The sequence below is a fragment of the Neoarius graeffei genome, chromosome 4 (assembly GCF_027579695.1).
Source record: "Neoarius graeffei isolate fNeoGra1 chromosome 4, fNeoGra1.pri, whole genome shotgun sequence".
Classification (NCBI taxonomy): Eukaryota; Metazoa; Chordata; class Actinopteri; order Siluriformes; family Ariidae; genus Neoarius; species Neoarius graeffei.
Genome location: NC_083572.1, coordinates 68217345 through 68233272, shown reverse-complemented (window position 1 = coordinate 68233272; position 15928 = coordinate 68217345). Strand labels below are relative to the sequence as shown.

General features: G+C 41.6%; 1 protein-coding gene across 3 annotated transcripts in view; it reads right to left on the bottom strand.

Annotated features, from left to right (window-relative positions):
* Nucleotides 1-15928, bottom strand: part of fancd2 (FA complementation group D2) — a 102585-nt gene that overhangs the window by 48415 nt on the left and 38242 nt on the right. For all 3 annotated transcript variants that reach the window (XR_009654555.1, XM_060919543.1, XM_060919544.1), the window contains exons 22-24: nt 12778-12851; nt 11065-11196; nt 9031-9131 (exon numbers count right to left, since the gene is read on the bottom strand). Coding sequence is in view for 2 of the 3 variants with exons in the window: in XM_060919543.1 (XP_060775526.1) it covers nt 9031-9131; nt 11065-11196; nt 12778-12851 (307 nt within the window). In the remaining variant the exon portion in view is untranslated. The remainder of the gene's footprint in view (nt 1-9030; nt 9132-11064; nt 11197-12777; nt 12852-15928) is intronic.

Below are 15928 nucleotides of genomic sequence, written 5' to 3'. Positions count from 1 at the left end.
CACTGGATCCGGTGATCCGACACCTCTTTTGACTATGTAACAAAAAAAAAAAAAAAAAACCCAAATAATTAAATTAAAAAATGCAAGTTTATTTAGTGTTAATGTCTGATTTTGATATCTGTCTTGTTGGTGATTTCTCTCATGAAACGACATCCACAAAATATCTGCAGATGAACTTAATTTGCAGTGTTATTACAAAACATGCCCAGAAGCGCAGCGCCGCGCCCCCCTCCCCCCCTCTTTTTTTCCGCACCGGAGCCGCTCATCCTCTGCGCTCCGGGACCTCCCACTTTACAAATTAAGCACTGCCTACAAATAAGTGTTCAAAACAAGAGGAACATGTATTTGTCTCTTAAATCCAGGCCGTTCCCTGTAATCTGTAACAACGGTTGGAGAAAGCAATAGCAAATAGTGAGTGCACAAACCATACAAGGTAAACTGTACACAGCGCCAGGGCAGTGTGATGGTAAACGTCGCTCTCCAAGCCTGCTAACCTCAATTTTTGAAAATACCTCTCCCTCTGCTCGCCCTGTAAATGCCCTACGTTGCTGGATAGCGAAGGTGTTTTCTGCATCTCGCTCCTTTTTCTTGTATGTTCTCCGTTTGTCGCCTTCCTCGCATTCAAACCAATTCGAGCCGAAGTCCGCTACATGTCCAAAATGGTGGTCGCGTTTACGAAGGTCACGTGACTGAAAAGGGTCTATAGAGTTTTAGCTGGCAACGGCAGATGGCACGGTGAATTGTGTTCACAGATAATGTTCTCTGGAAATATTCCTGAGCCCATTTTGTGATTTCCAATACAGAAGCATGCCTGTATGTGATGCAGTGCCGTCTAAGGGCCCGAAGATCACGGGCACCCAGTATGGTTTTCCAGCCTTGACCCTTACGTACAGAGATTCTTCCAGATTCTCTGAATCTTTTGATGATATTATGCACTGTAGATGATGATATGTTCAAACTCTTTGCAATTTTACACTGTCGAACTCCTTTCTGATATTGCTCCACTATTTGTCAGTGCAGAATTAGGGGGATTGGTGATCCTCTTCCCATCTTTACTTCTGAGAGCCGCTGCCACTCCAAGATGCTCTTTTTATACCCAGTCATGTTAATGACCTATTGCCAATTGACCTAATGAGTTGCAATTTGGTCCTCCAGCTGTTCCTTTTTTGTACCTTTAACTTTTCCAGCCTCTTATTGCCCCTGTCCCAACTTTTTTGAGATGTGTTGCTGTCATGAAATTTCAAATGAGCCAATATTTGGCATGAAATTTCAAAATGTCTCACTTTCGACATTTGATATGTTGTCTATGTTCTATTGTGAATACAATATCAGTTTTTGAGATTTGTAAATTATTGCATTCCGTTTTTATTTACAATTTGTACTTTGTCAACTTTTTTGGAATCGGGGTTTTATATATATATATATATATACACACACACACACATACACACACATACATACACACACAAGATAATCCAGCTGACATTGGGTGAGAGGCAGGTTGCCAAATTACCATGAACAACCATCAACACTCACATTCACACCTATGGACAACTTTGAGTAGCCAGTTGACCTAATCTGCATGTCTTTGGACTGTGGAAGGAAACCAGAGCAGCCACAGGAAACAAATGCAGGCACGAGGAGACCATGCAAACTCCAGACAGAAAGGCTCTGGTTATTGTTAAAACAATTCTAAAAACCAATAATGCATTCGATGAAGTGAATTTCATATAAACCTGTGATTCACCCTACAAATGGAGCTACGGTGAGAGCCATGCTGTTATGAAAATATTAAAATCAACCTTCTGACCAAACACATTTGAGAACCCAGTTTGTCACTACATCCAGAAATGCAAAGTTAAAACCATATCTCAATATAACAATATCCAGAAACGTTGCCGCTTTCTCTGCAGATGAGTTCATTTACGATGGACGGAGGTGAAATGGAAAACCATCCTGTGGTCCGACGAATCAAAATTTGAAATTCTTTTTAGAAATCAGGTTCACCGCATTCTCTGGGTTAAAGAGGAGAGGCATCATCCTGCTTATCATCAGCGCACAGTTCAAAAGCCAGCATCTGTGATGGCATAAGGTGCACGAGTGCACATGGCATGAGTAGCTTGCACATCTGGGAAGGCATCACGAATGCTGAATGATCTCATCTCATCTCGTATCATCTCTAGCCGCTTTATCCTTCTACAGGGTCGCAGGCAAGCTGGAGCCTATCCCAGCTGACTACGGGCGAAAGGCGGGGTACACCCTGGACAAGTCGCCAGGTCATCACAGGGCTGACACATAGACACAGACAACCATTCACACTCACATTCACACCTACGGTCAATTTAGAGTCACCAGTTAACCTAACCTGCATGTCTTTGGACTGTGGGGGAAACCAGAGCACCCGGAGGAAACCCACGCGGACACGGGGAGAACATGCAAACTCCGCACAGAAAGGCCCTCGCCGGCCACGGGGCTCGAACCCGGACCTTCTTGCTGTGAGGCGACAGCGCTAACCACTACACCACCGTGCCGCCCATGCTGAATGATGTATACACATTTTGGAACAACATAGGCTGTCATCCAGACAAAATCTATTTCAGGGAAGGCCTTGCTTATTTCAGCAAGACAATACCAAACTGCATTCTGCATGTATTACAACTGCGTGGCTCTGTAGTCAAAGAGCCTGGGTGCTAAACTGGTCTGCCTGTAGTCCAGACCGGTCACCCACTGAAAGCATTTGGTGCATTATTAAACAAAAAATACAAAAGGAGACCCTGAACTGTTGAGCAACTTAAATCCTATAAATCAGAGGCAAGAATGGGACAACATTTCTCTTTCAAAACTACAGCAACTGGTCTCCTCATTTCACAAACGTTTACAGAGTGTTGCTCAAGGTACAGGTGATGCAACACAGTGGTAAACATGCCCCTGTCCCACCTTTTTTAAACATGTTGCTGGCATCAAATTCAAAATGAGCACATATTTTTCAAACAAGCAATTTTCTTATTTCAACATTTGATACATTGTACTATTTTCAATGTAATATATGGTTTCCATTCCTATTCTGTTTTTAGTTATATTTTACACAGCGTCCCGCGTCCCACCCTTTCTGGAAACAGGGTTAGAATTAACTTATCATTTAAACATCCAACAACACAATGCTCTCAGTCAGACTACACTATTATTTTGTCCTGAATCTAGCTGGTAGAGAACATGTCGACTTCCTCCTGTTACAAAGAAGCCTTTGTTCTCTGGCTGCAACAGGCTACGGATCAAGTACCAGAGCTGATAACAACAGCAAAGTATACAGAGGATGTGGTGTAGCCTTTTCTGTTTAAAGGAGATATGCAGAACCTTCATTTTTAAATACAATCCCGATTCCAAAAAAGTTGGGACAAAGTACAAATTGTAAATAAAAACGGATTGCAATGATGTGGAAGTTTCAAAATTCCATATTTTATTCAGAACAGAACATAGATGACATATCAAATGTTTAAACTGAGAAAATGTATCATTTAAAGAGAAAAATTAGGTGATTTGACAAAGAACTGGCTCTGGGGCCAGAAAAACCGGTTCCAGGCTAGCACCAACTCTCTGCTGGGCCAGAGGAAAGAACCACTTACGTCAGCGGGGGGGCCCGAGTTGTTAAGACCAACAACAATAACAAGACCACGAAAGATCGCCATTTTTAAGCGACGAGAAGCAGCTGTACACATGCGAAGTCATCCATTATTATTATTGTTGTTGTTGCTTCTTCCGTGTTGTTTTTGCTTCAATATTCGCGCCAAGGTTTATGCAAACGTAGCGGCGTAACTGACATATACAACGACGTAACTGACGTATACAGCGACATAATGACGTGGCTTCCCTTAGCACCGCGAGCTATGGAAAAGGAAACTGGTTCTCAGTTGGCTTGCAAGTTGAACGAGTTGTGAACCAGCACCAGCACTGGCCCCGAACCAGCCCTGGAACTGATTTGGTGGAAAAGGGGTATGTGAGACATCCCCTTTTCTCTTTACAACAGTCTGTAAACGTCTGGGGACTGAGGAGACAAGTTGCTCAAGTTTAGGGATAGGAATGTTAACCCATTCTTGTCTAATGTAGGATTCTAGTTGCTCAACTGTCTTAGGTCTTTTTTATCGTATCTTCCGTTTTATGATGCGCCAAATGTTTTCTATGGGTGAAAGATCTGGACTGCAGGCTGGCCAGTTCAGTACCCGGACCCTTCTTCTACGCAGCCATGATGCTGTAATTGATGCAGTATGTGGTTTGGCATTGTCATGTTGGAAAATGCAAGGTCTTCCCTGAAAGAGACGTCATCTGGATGGGAGCATATGTTGCTCTAGAACCTGGATATACCTTTCAGCATTGATGGTGTCTTTCCAGATGTGTAAGCTGCCCATGCCACACGCACTAATGCAACCCCATACCATCAGAAATGCAGGCTTCTGAACTGAGCGCTGATAACAACTTGGGTCGTCCTTCTCCTCTTTAGTCCGAATGACACGGTGTCCCTGATTTCCATAAAGAACTTCAAATTTTGATTCGTCTGACCACAGAACAGTTTTCCACTTTGCCACAGTCCATTTTAAATGAGCCTTGGCCCAGAGAAGACGGCTGCGCTTCTGGATCATGTTTAGATACGGCTTCTTCTTTGAACTATAGAGTTTTAGCTGGCGACGGCGGATGGCACGGTGAATTGTATTCACAGATAATGTTCTCTGGAAATATTCCTGAGCCCATTTTGTGATTTCCAATACAGAAGCATGCCTGTATGTGATGCAGTGCCGTCTAAGGGCCCGAAGATCACGGGCACCCAGTATGGTTTTCCAGCCTTGACCCTTACGCACAGAGATTCTTCCAGATTCTCTGAATCTTTTGATGATATTATGCACTGTAGATGATGATATGTTCAAACTCTTTGCAATTTTACACTGTCGAACTCCTTTCTGATATTGCTCCACTATTTGTCGGCGCAGAATTAGGGGGATTGGTGATCCTCTTCCCATCTTTACTTCTGAGAGCCGCTGCCACGCCAAGATACTCTTTTTATACCCAGTCATGTTAATGACCTATTGCCAATTGACCTAATGAGTTGCAATTTGGTCCTCCAGCTGTTCCTTTTTTGTACCTTTAACTTTTCCAGCCTCTTATTGCCCCTGTCCCAACTTTTTTGAGATGTGTTGCTGTCATGAAATTTCAAATGAGCCAATATTTGGCATGAAATTTCAAAATGTCTCACTTTTGACATTTGATATGTTGTCTATGTTCTATTGTGAATACAATATCAGTTTTTGAGATTTGTAAATTATTGCATTCCGTTTTTATTTACAATTTGTACTTTGTCCCAACTTTTTTGGAATCGGGGTTGTAAATCCCTGAGTGGATAGTATCTCCATCCTTGACTCTTGTATGCTGCATAAATGGGAATTAAAAATATACATTTTTGAGAGTTAAAATCGACCGTAAAGTTGGCATTCGAGCTGCCCCGCTGAGCCAACCAGCCCTGAGTGTGTGATGTCACAGCGGTAACCGGTTTTAAGGCCGAGGCCTTTGACAGCTATAGATCAAAGTCATATAAATAAAAATATATGGTGAAAGTAAGAAATACTGTTACCGACTCGCTCAACTAAGATTGATTTGATTTCATTGATTGTGGGTTGACTCTCATTAAAACAGGATAGGTGTTATAACTTATGCAACATACATGTACATGCATGCATTTTCACTGATAAAACGTAAAAGGCTAATTAAATAATCAGATGAACTGAGACAATCACATTCTGAAGCAAATTAAATAATCTTACACCGGTAACTTAAATACACAATACAAGTTACATGTATTAATCTAAATGCAGGTAAACAACGAGTTGTTTTTGTTGTTTTGTATCCAAATGAGAGTTGCAGCTTACCCGTCTGTGTTCTCGCTTCTTGAAGGCCGATTTTGTGGCCGATTGTTTTGAAACAATCTGACTTTCAGTTGTTCGTTCAGTTCTCCATTCATTCGCTTCTTTCACGTAAGGGTGAGATGGCAGCAATATCCAGTTTAGAAATCAGACAGCTGCTCTACTCATTCTCCGTTCTCTCCATTACTCCGCCATTACTGCTCGGCTCAGGCAATTACTAAAACCCGGGATGGAACGGGATGTCACCGGTTTTAGCAACAACCGCGGGGAGGTCACTGCCTGAGCGATATGTCACGTCCCGTTCTGTCCTGGGTTTTAGCAACAACCCTCGGCTCACTCCGGGAGAACTGGTGTGACTGAACTCACTTTCCTTTGAAATAAATACTTTCCTTTTCTTGCAGTTTTCTTTTCCTTTAATTGCTGGTACTGCACCCTCTTTCAATACGGGCTTATAGCCAACGCTCCTCAACAGATCAGAGGTCTTGTACGAGTCGTCAGTAAAATGTGCAGAGCAGAGGAGAGACCACTTCGTAGGTGCCCAATGTACCCGTGAACTTCTCGCAAAACGCGTCCAAATCTTTGCAGTTTGAACATTCTTGGGCCATGAATGCAACGTAAATCCACCTTCTGTCGTGTTGCTGCACCGGCCAGCAACACATCTACGTGGCATGGCGATAAATTAGCTCAAAATGGAGGATCGGAGTTGCAGTCGGCTCTGTGTTTGAGTATAGTGGAAATGGCGATGAGAGCGATAGACTTCCTGCTGTGGCGTCACAGATGTCAAGGTCATTCACTCAGACCGCTACCTATATGAATCACTTTAATCGTAAAAATTACTATATTAGATTCATTGTTAACGCTTAAAACTATTCCTGTGCCATTCGTGAGGTCTCAAGGCAAATAAACCAAAGTGAGGCCATGGTTCTGCGCATCTTCTTTAAGCATATTCAATCTTCCCCAAATATAATCTTATTCAATCAATTATATTCAATGTTATTCAAGGCTGGCTGACTGAGGAACTGTAATCAGATATCAGCATTGTTTGACAAGTACCTGACAGGTAGCGTTCATAAATTTGCATTTTTGGATCACCTGAATTCAATTTAGACATGGACATTAGGCTATGTTCTAGAAATGCATTTCACGAAAAAGAGGAAATAAATTGTATTCAGTTAATCAAATTTGTATTTGCACAGTAACAGACTTACATGGTGTCACTATAGGATTCTGCTCCTACACATACAGCCAGTTTTTGAACTCCTGGAGTTTCTTATGTTTTATTATAGTTTAATGCCTATTATTGCCACAAAACAGACTAGCATCGACTAACAATTAATTTAGGAAAACTGAATCCATGTGCAACTTGTTAAGTGGTTGCTCTCAGATCCTAATGGGCTCAAAATGAGTTCTGTATTAAAGGCAAGTGCACTTAGAGGGTAAACATGTTCAGCCTATAGACTGTGCTTGTGTGAACTATAAAACATGAACATACTGTACAGCGATCAGCCATAACATTATGACCACTGAAAGGTGAATCGAAGAACACTGATTCGTTCATTACAATGAGGCCTGTCAAGTGGTGGGATGCATTAGACAGCAAGAGAACAGTCAGTTCTTGAAGTTGATGTGTTGGAAGCAGGAAAAATGGGCAAGCGTAAGGATTAGGGCTGTAACGATACACCCAACTCACGATTCGATTCGTATCGCGATTTTTGACCCACGATTCGATACGCCCATGATTTTTTTAAAATGTTTTTTTAAAGTAGTAAATTTGACTTATTAACATTTACTTACTTACATTAACTATTTAATAACAAATAATTCAGACCACTGCAGAGAATGAGTAATATGTATGCAAAAATGAACAAATGTATATCCAAAGATTGTTTTATTTCTCAAAATAATACTGTTGAGCCGGAAGCTCTGTTTTTTTCGGTTCTGAAAAAGTCATTTTTCCAAATCGTGTAAATCCGTTAAGATTTTTTTGGGGGGGGGGGGGGGGGGGTGGCTCTCTCACTGTCTCACTCTCATAGGGCCAATGATTTTCTGTGATCGCGGAAAACAGATGGAAATTACGGAATTTTTATGGTGAAACATTGCTCGCGTGTCAAAATGTAACTGCCGCAGAAGGCTTCCGCCCAAGCAGACATGCCTTCAGTGTTGCCAGATATTGCTAACGTTTTCCACCCTAAAATATGTTCAAAACCAGCCAAAAAGCACCTAAACCTGCCCAATCTGGCAACACTGCATGCCTTTCCGGTCAAGTGATTGTGATTGGCTTGTGGCACACCTAGCCAGCCAATGAGCTGCTTGTTTACAGATTCGCTCCCCACGTCGCAACCAGAATGGCGACCGCTTAAAAGAAATGAATGCTCTGCCAGTGGCAAGTGTGGACGTTGCGTGACTTGCAGAAGATTGTCGCAGGTCGGCGAAAAAACGACTTACTAATAGATATAAAAAAATAAAAGTAATTTAAGCAAGTTTAAAATGTAATTTAAATAAAAAGTATTCATAAATTGAAGTTTGGAAGCGCCTCTGTTTTTGGGCTGAGGAGAAGTTTGAAAGAGTGTACCGCGATTCTGCCTTCTTGTATCGCGATACGGATCGTGGCTCTGCGTATCGCGATTTCGATACGCATATCGTTACAGCCCTAGTAAGGATCTGAGCAAATTTGACAAGGGCTAAATGTGATGGCTAGAGTAAATAACTGGGTCTGAGCGTCTCCAAAATGGCACATCTTGTGGCACATTCCCAGTATGCAGTGGTTAGTACCTACCAAAAGTGGTCCAAGGAAGGACAACCGGTGGACCAGCGACAGGGTCATGGGCAGCCAAGACTCACTGATTCGCATGGGGCACGAAGGCTAGCCCAGATGGTCCAAGATTCATGTTCTTACTATATTCCCAAGCTACAATTGAAGAACTTTCAGATTCTCCATGAGACTGTATTTGATTGAGGATTAGAGCTTAGATTACAGTCTTAAGAAATATTTGACTCCCAAGTGGATGGTGATGCAACAGTGTGAAATGACAAGATGATACTTTTCAGATGTCCTGAACAAGTCTAAATGAGTCAAAAATGTGCGATTTCTAAAATTTTTGTGTTGAGCTACAGTATGTCTGACCTAGAAGTGCATCAATCTCCTCCAGATCACCCTGGTGCTGCTCCTCCTCACACAGCCTCAGCAGCCTGAAAAACGAGGACAGACACAGAGGAGATACATGCCTGGAGGACAGGAGAGACAACAGGAGGCAGGGAAGAAAACACAAAGAACGAGAAAGAAGGTCATTTACAAGCAAATTTGAATATTGTTCGTCTTAGTACGGTCTTTCAATTTTTTTTTTTTTTAAATGGTAAAGGTAATAAGTTGCTGCTATAAAATAGCTAAAAGTGTTCAACTTGGCCTATTAAAAGGTAAACTCCAGTATTTTCTTTAACCTGGGCTCTAGCTTCATATCTTTTTGGTTCTAAATTTTTACTAGAGGAAAAAAATAAAACCCCAACTATCTAAATCTGTCCAGTATCAACTGGACACTCGAACCACCAACTGCAAAACAGCTATAGAATGCCATCCTATGGGGCAAACATCTGTGTCAAAGTAAACTGCTTGTAGTCCATTATCACATGGGGCTGTATACTCTGGCTCAAATAAATAGGGGCAACTCTCAAATTCAAACGCCTCGTCCATATTAGGGATGGCGAAAACTAAAAAAAATCTTGACCGACCACCGAGCCTCATTAGCCAGTTAAAGTCAGTTAACCTATGAGTTTAAACAGGGATGCAAACGGCGCGCCTTTTGGCGGATGCCGCCTTTTTCACGGCTGAATCGTGCAGATCCGATTTTTTTTTTAAGGGGGGGGCGTTGGAGTGTCTGAATAATTTCATCATAGTAAATTCTGTATTTAAATTACTAAATAAGCAAATGCCATTACAGTCCATGAAACATAGGAAGTATAAGTATGAGAAGAAAACAGTAAATCAGAAAGCTGCGCACGTTTTCGCGGAAGCTGCGCAAATGTGCACAGCTTTCTAATTTACTGTTTTCTTCTCATACTTCCTATGTTTCATGGCATTTGCTTATTTAGTAATTTTAATACAGAATTTACTCTGATGAAATTATTCAGACACTCCAACGACCCCCCTAAAAAAAAAAAAAAAAAATCGGATCTGCACGATTCAGCCGTGAAAAAGTCGACATCTGCGCCTTTAGTTTGTGTGGAGAGATATGATCTGCAATAACATGCATTGTTGGCTACAGACCGAAACATACTTTCAGAATGCACTGGCCAAGGCAAGACTAAACTCAATGTGCCTTCTAATAATAATTTAAAAAAAAAAAAAAAACAGAATAGTAATTTGCAAGCTAAAAAGCCTGTGTCTACACTTTTCTTTCGCCGAGTGGCAGCTGTCTTCAACTGGGGCGGGACGTGACTGAATGGGTGTTTGATTTGTTAGCTGTCATCCTTACACCGCATGGCATGCCCCAACCGTTTACAACACAGAATTCCAGGTTCTCCGCTCCAAAATCGGCAGCTTGAAAATGATTTTTTTTTTTTTTTTAACTGACAACCAAAAAAAAAAATTAACCAGTTGACATTGATTCGGTCAACCATCGGTCAAACGGTCATCAGTTAACATCCCTAGTCCATATTGCTGTAATTGGCTAAATATTCAGGCATTACTTTGGAAATAGACTTCACAAATCCTGTGCGACTTCTCCACGAAACAGCCCCTGTGAAATAACTGACTGCAGACACTGAATGGGGCGCTGTGTCAGTGACCAGAAGAAGAGAAAAATAAAACAATGAGTGTATAAACAGTCATGTTCTACAGTTTCTGTACAGTTATTGATATAAACAGACACAGGTGCATCTCCGTAGGGATTCCTTCCATATTGTCAGACACTTATAATCACATCATGAGCCTGTCAGTGGCCAAAACAAGCAGTTTACTTCGACACAGAAGATTGACCAATAAGGTTACATCGCATAGCCATTTTGCTGATACCAGTTATAGCGTTCCAACTCAATACTAGACTGATTTAAATAATTTTTGTCCCTCGTAAAAATCTGGTCCCAAAAAAGATGAGAAAACAGGGCCCAGGTTAAAAAATCCTGGAAGGAATTTGTAATCCATATGCAGGTTGTGTGTTCTGACCTGCCGTCCCTTTTGCAGTCTGCTTTGTGCAGCAGATCCTTAGTCATTAAGGGCAGCAGGTTAATGGCAATTCCTCCCTGACTCTCATCTTCATCCAGATTATACATTGCTGAGGGAGTGAATGGAAATGAGCTGCAACACACAAATGCAATAACATTAACAATAACATTTTTAGTCTTTCATACGTTAAAACAAATCCTATAATAGAGGTTTTGATGATGAGATCAACTGTGAGCTACTGCCCACTTATGTATCCCCCCGCTCTCGCTTAGATCAGAATACAAGCGATCGAAGGAATAAGACACTTACTATGAATGTTGACTTCAACAAATAATTAACCCTGAAACAAGAGCAGCGTTCTCCCCAGCTGGTTCAAGGAGCATCCTGATAAACTGTCATTTTGAAATAGCATTTTGCTTCTCGAAATCACGTCAAAATCCGCCCTGTGTTTTTCATAAATACATTCAGTCGGTAAACAGGAAGTCGATGTGCGACAGACCTGAAAACGGTATAGAACCCCAAGCTGAAGCTCGGTACTAAATATCAAGCAGTTGTGATTTGTAGTTGCTGAGAAAAGTGTTACGAAAATTTTGTAAATCCACCCTGTGTGTTTCGCAGTCGGTAAACAGGAAGTTGATGTGCAACAGACCTGAAAACGATATATACGGTATGGAACCCCAAGCTGAAGTTTGGTACCAAGTGGCTATGATTTGTAGCTGCTGAGAAAAAGGGTGTTTCGGACGGACGGAGATACGGACAGATGGACAGAGGTAAACCAATACGCCCCCCTTCGGAGCAGGGTATAATTAAATTAGATATACAATATGAAAAGGGGGAAAATAAATAAATAAATAAATAAATACATCAATTGCTTTCTCTTGTACCACAAATTATTTGTTTCATAAAAATATTGCAGTTATAATTTCAACTTGGGACAGACCTTCACAAAAATTTCATCACTGATGATTTTAAGGAGCAAAATATGTTTGAATAAAAGATAACCTGGGTTTAAAAAAAAAAAAAGATAATAGTAATTAAAAGTCATCTCCAGAAACGTGATGCATTTCCTTTTCCATTTTATTTTGTGAAATGTGATTTGCAAAATTTATCAAGGCTAGCTTTACTCAGCTTTAGGCTGAAAATCTGTACGTCTTTTCCAAAGTAGATGATTTCTTGAAAATTTGCTACAACAACAACAACGCAAGCTCTGGACAACACAAGTTGTAAGTTTGTATGAAGTACTGTACATTAAGAAGCCATTATGTGTAAGATGAAGTCACATGTACAGAAAAAAAAAAAAATTTCTAACCGCTAACCAGTTACTCTTAAGAATAAATTAATGGTTTATGTATCCTTCATATCTTCCATGCATTGTTACTGCATGCAAGCAGTCATTATAAGGAAAATACAGTAAATCCTTGTTTTATGCATTAATTAAAAATAACTGCTCACTTCTAATGTCTAATCTTATCAAATCATACAATGTTTATCGTGTGAAACTGTGAAAACCTGTAAAGTTATAAAGCGAATATTTATAAAGTGAATGATTAGCATCCTAGGCTGTGTTTGGCTGTTGTACAAAATTACATGTTCAAAACACGAAAAAATTTTGTGGAACGGTCATAACATTCTATCAGCAGTTTTATCACTAGATAAAATGCAGCAATACATAACCTATTCTGTACATAGCACAGTGTTGACTGAGGCACCCACCCAGGTATCTCTGGTCCGAGGTCCATGACAAAATCCTCCTGGAAATCCTCCAGCACGCTCTTACCAATCCATGCCTGCCAGAGGACAGAAGTGTGTCAAGTCCAAGTAATGAAACGAAAAGGTTTATACATTGCTTGTGGATTATATTGTACTATTTGTGACCGTATTTCGCACCACTGTGTCATACTTGCCAACTTTTCAAAATTCTCATGGGGGAGAAAAGTGTGTGAACGACATTTTCAATTGGACGAGGGTATGATGCGCGGTTGAAACGATAAAAACAGTGGATCCCAATTAATTGCAAACCATTTGAAATTTATACAATTAAAGAGTTTTTGAATTGTTGATATTGTTCTATCAGTTACTATAGGTTATGGGATTCATGTATCAGGCATGAGAGAGCTCAGAGTGAAAAATCTGAAATAATACTCGTCTTGAATTTTAATATAACAATGAAAGGGAAGTCTTAAATCAGATTTTTAGCTGAAAAATCTCATGCGTGAATATTGTATACATACAGAGACCCACAGAAAATAACACAAGTGATGCTTTAGAAGAATGTTTATCCATTTCTTAAAATAGTCACAGTGAATGAAAGTATTATTGGATTGCATCAAATGTGTTTTCCTTCTGTAAGCTCATGTAAAAATACAGAGAACTATAATATCATATTAAAATTTAATTTATATAAGATTTGACCAAAATAGTAACAATTCAATTAAATAAATACTGCACTGTCTTAGTACTACTAAAATGCATCTCTCTCACTAAACACTTTCCAACAGAATGTTTAAAAAGCAATAGAAATCCTATCAAAATCCTATCGGAATGCATCAAAGGAATTTGCTCATTTGCAAACTTTGAAAGTTTTCAAACAAAATTTAAAAATGGCACTATAAATACTACCACACTATCAAAATATACTCCACAAAGAAATTCACTCGAATGCAAAATTTTAGTACGACCAAAATACACTCACTAGTAATCTTTCACTTTCCAGATAATTCACTTGTAAACTTTCACTTAAAACTTTCAAACATAAATTCAAAATAGCACTAAGACACTACCACACTATTCAAATACACTCATCAAACAAATTCTCTGTCAGGCAAAACTTCACTAAACACTTTAGAAGTTGTACAGTTTGTTTCTGAAATGGTATGGAAGACGGAATGATGATGATCTCACAGAAGAGCTACTGTAGCACACACTGCTGAAAAAGTTCATTTCTGACACCTTTCTGTTTTAGCCAGCATTAACTTTTATTTCCTTTTGTTATTCTATCCACATTCACTGGATATGAGCAATCGCGCGCTCTGATTGGCTACTCTACTACTAGGATAATCAGCTCATATACCGTGAGGAGAGAAAGAAAAAAATTGCACAGCGTGTTGCTGAACCAACCGAGGAAGAAATCAAAACTCTACTCGAAAACAAAATCCCCAAAATCATCATCATCAGGTATTTAAAAGAAACAAAAATAGCTAAAAAGATGATTAGTTTTTTGTTTGTTTCTCCCCAGTCCCCAATATCTCCTGTTCCACACTCCAGCCCAGTCGGTGATGGTAATGCACCTGTAAGTTGGTTAGCCAACTGCCAAAAATGCCTAAAGAAGAAAACCCCAAAAAATACAAATACAAAATCATCTCATCTCCTTCCGCTTATCTGGGGCCGGGTTGCGGAGGCAGCAGTCTGAGCATGGAAGCCCAAACTTCCCTTTCCCCAGATACCTCGGCCAGCTCCTCGGGAAGAACACCGAGGCGTTCCCAGGCCAGCCAAGAGACATAGACCCAGGACACGCTGGAGAGACTTCACCGGGGCCTCCTCCCAGGGGGACATGCCTGGAACACCTCCCCACGGAGGCGTCCAGGAGGCATCTGAAAGAGATGCCAAAGCCACCTCAGCTGATTCCTCTCGATGTGGAGGAGCAGCGGCTCTACTCTGAGCTCCTCCCGAGTGACTGTGCTTCTCACCCCATCTCGAAGGGAGCGCCCAGCCACCCTGCGATGGAAACTCATTTCGGCCGCTTGTATCCGCGATCTTGTTCTTTCGGTCATTACCCAAAGCTCATGACCATAGGTGAGAGTCGGAACATAGATCGACCAGTAAATTGAGAGCTTTGCCTTTTGGCTCAGCTCCTTCTTCACCACGACGGACTGGTAAAGCGACCGCATCACTGCGGAGGCCGCACCGATCCGCCTGTCGATCTCACGCTCTATCCTTCCCTCACTCGTGAACAAGATCCCAAGATACTTAAATTTCTCCACTTGAGGCAGGACTTCTTCACCAACCTGGAGAGGGAAAGCCACCCTTTTCCGGTCAAGAACCATGGCCTCTGACTTGGAGGTGCTGATTCTCATCCCAGCCGCTTCACACTCGACTGCAAACCGCCTCAGTGCATGCCGAAGGTCCTGGTTTGAAGAAGCCAACAGGACATCATCATCTGTGAAAAGCAGAGATGAAATCCTGTGGTACCCAAACAGGATTCCTTCCGGCCCCTGGCTGCGCCTAGAAATTCTGTCCATAAAGATTATGAACAGAACCAGTGACAAAGGGCAGCCCTGCCGGAGTCCAACATGCACTGGGAACAGGTCTGACTTACTACCGGCAATGCGAACCAGACTCCTGCTCCGTTCGTACAGGGACCGGACAGCACTTAGCAAAGAGCCCCGAACCCCATACTCCCGAAGCACCCCCCACAGAATACCATGAGGGACACGGTCGAATGCCTTCTCCAAATCCACAAAGCACATGTGGACTGGTTGGGCAAACTCCCATGAACCCTCGAGCACCCTATGAAGGGTATAGAGCTGGTCCAGTGTTCCGCGACCAGGACGAAAACTGCATTGTTCCTCCTGGATCCGAGGTTCGACTATTGGCCGAATTCTCCTCTCTAGTACCCTGGAGTAAACCTTCCCTGGGAGGCTGAGAAGTGTGATTCCCCTATAATTGGAGCATACTCTCCGGTCCCCTTTCTTAAAAAGAGGGACCACCACCCCAGTCTGCCACTCCAGAGGCACTGTCCCCGACCGCCACACGATGTTGCAGAGGCGTGTCAGCCAAGACAGCCCCACAACATCCAGAGACTTGAGATACTCGGGGCGGATCTCATCCACCCCCGGTGCCTTGCCACCGAGGAGCTTGCTAACCA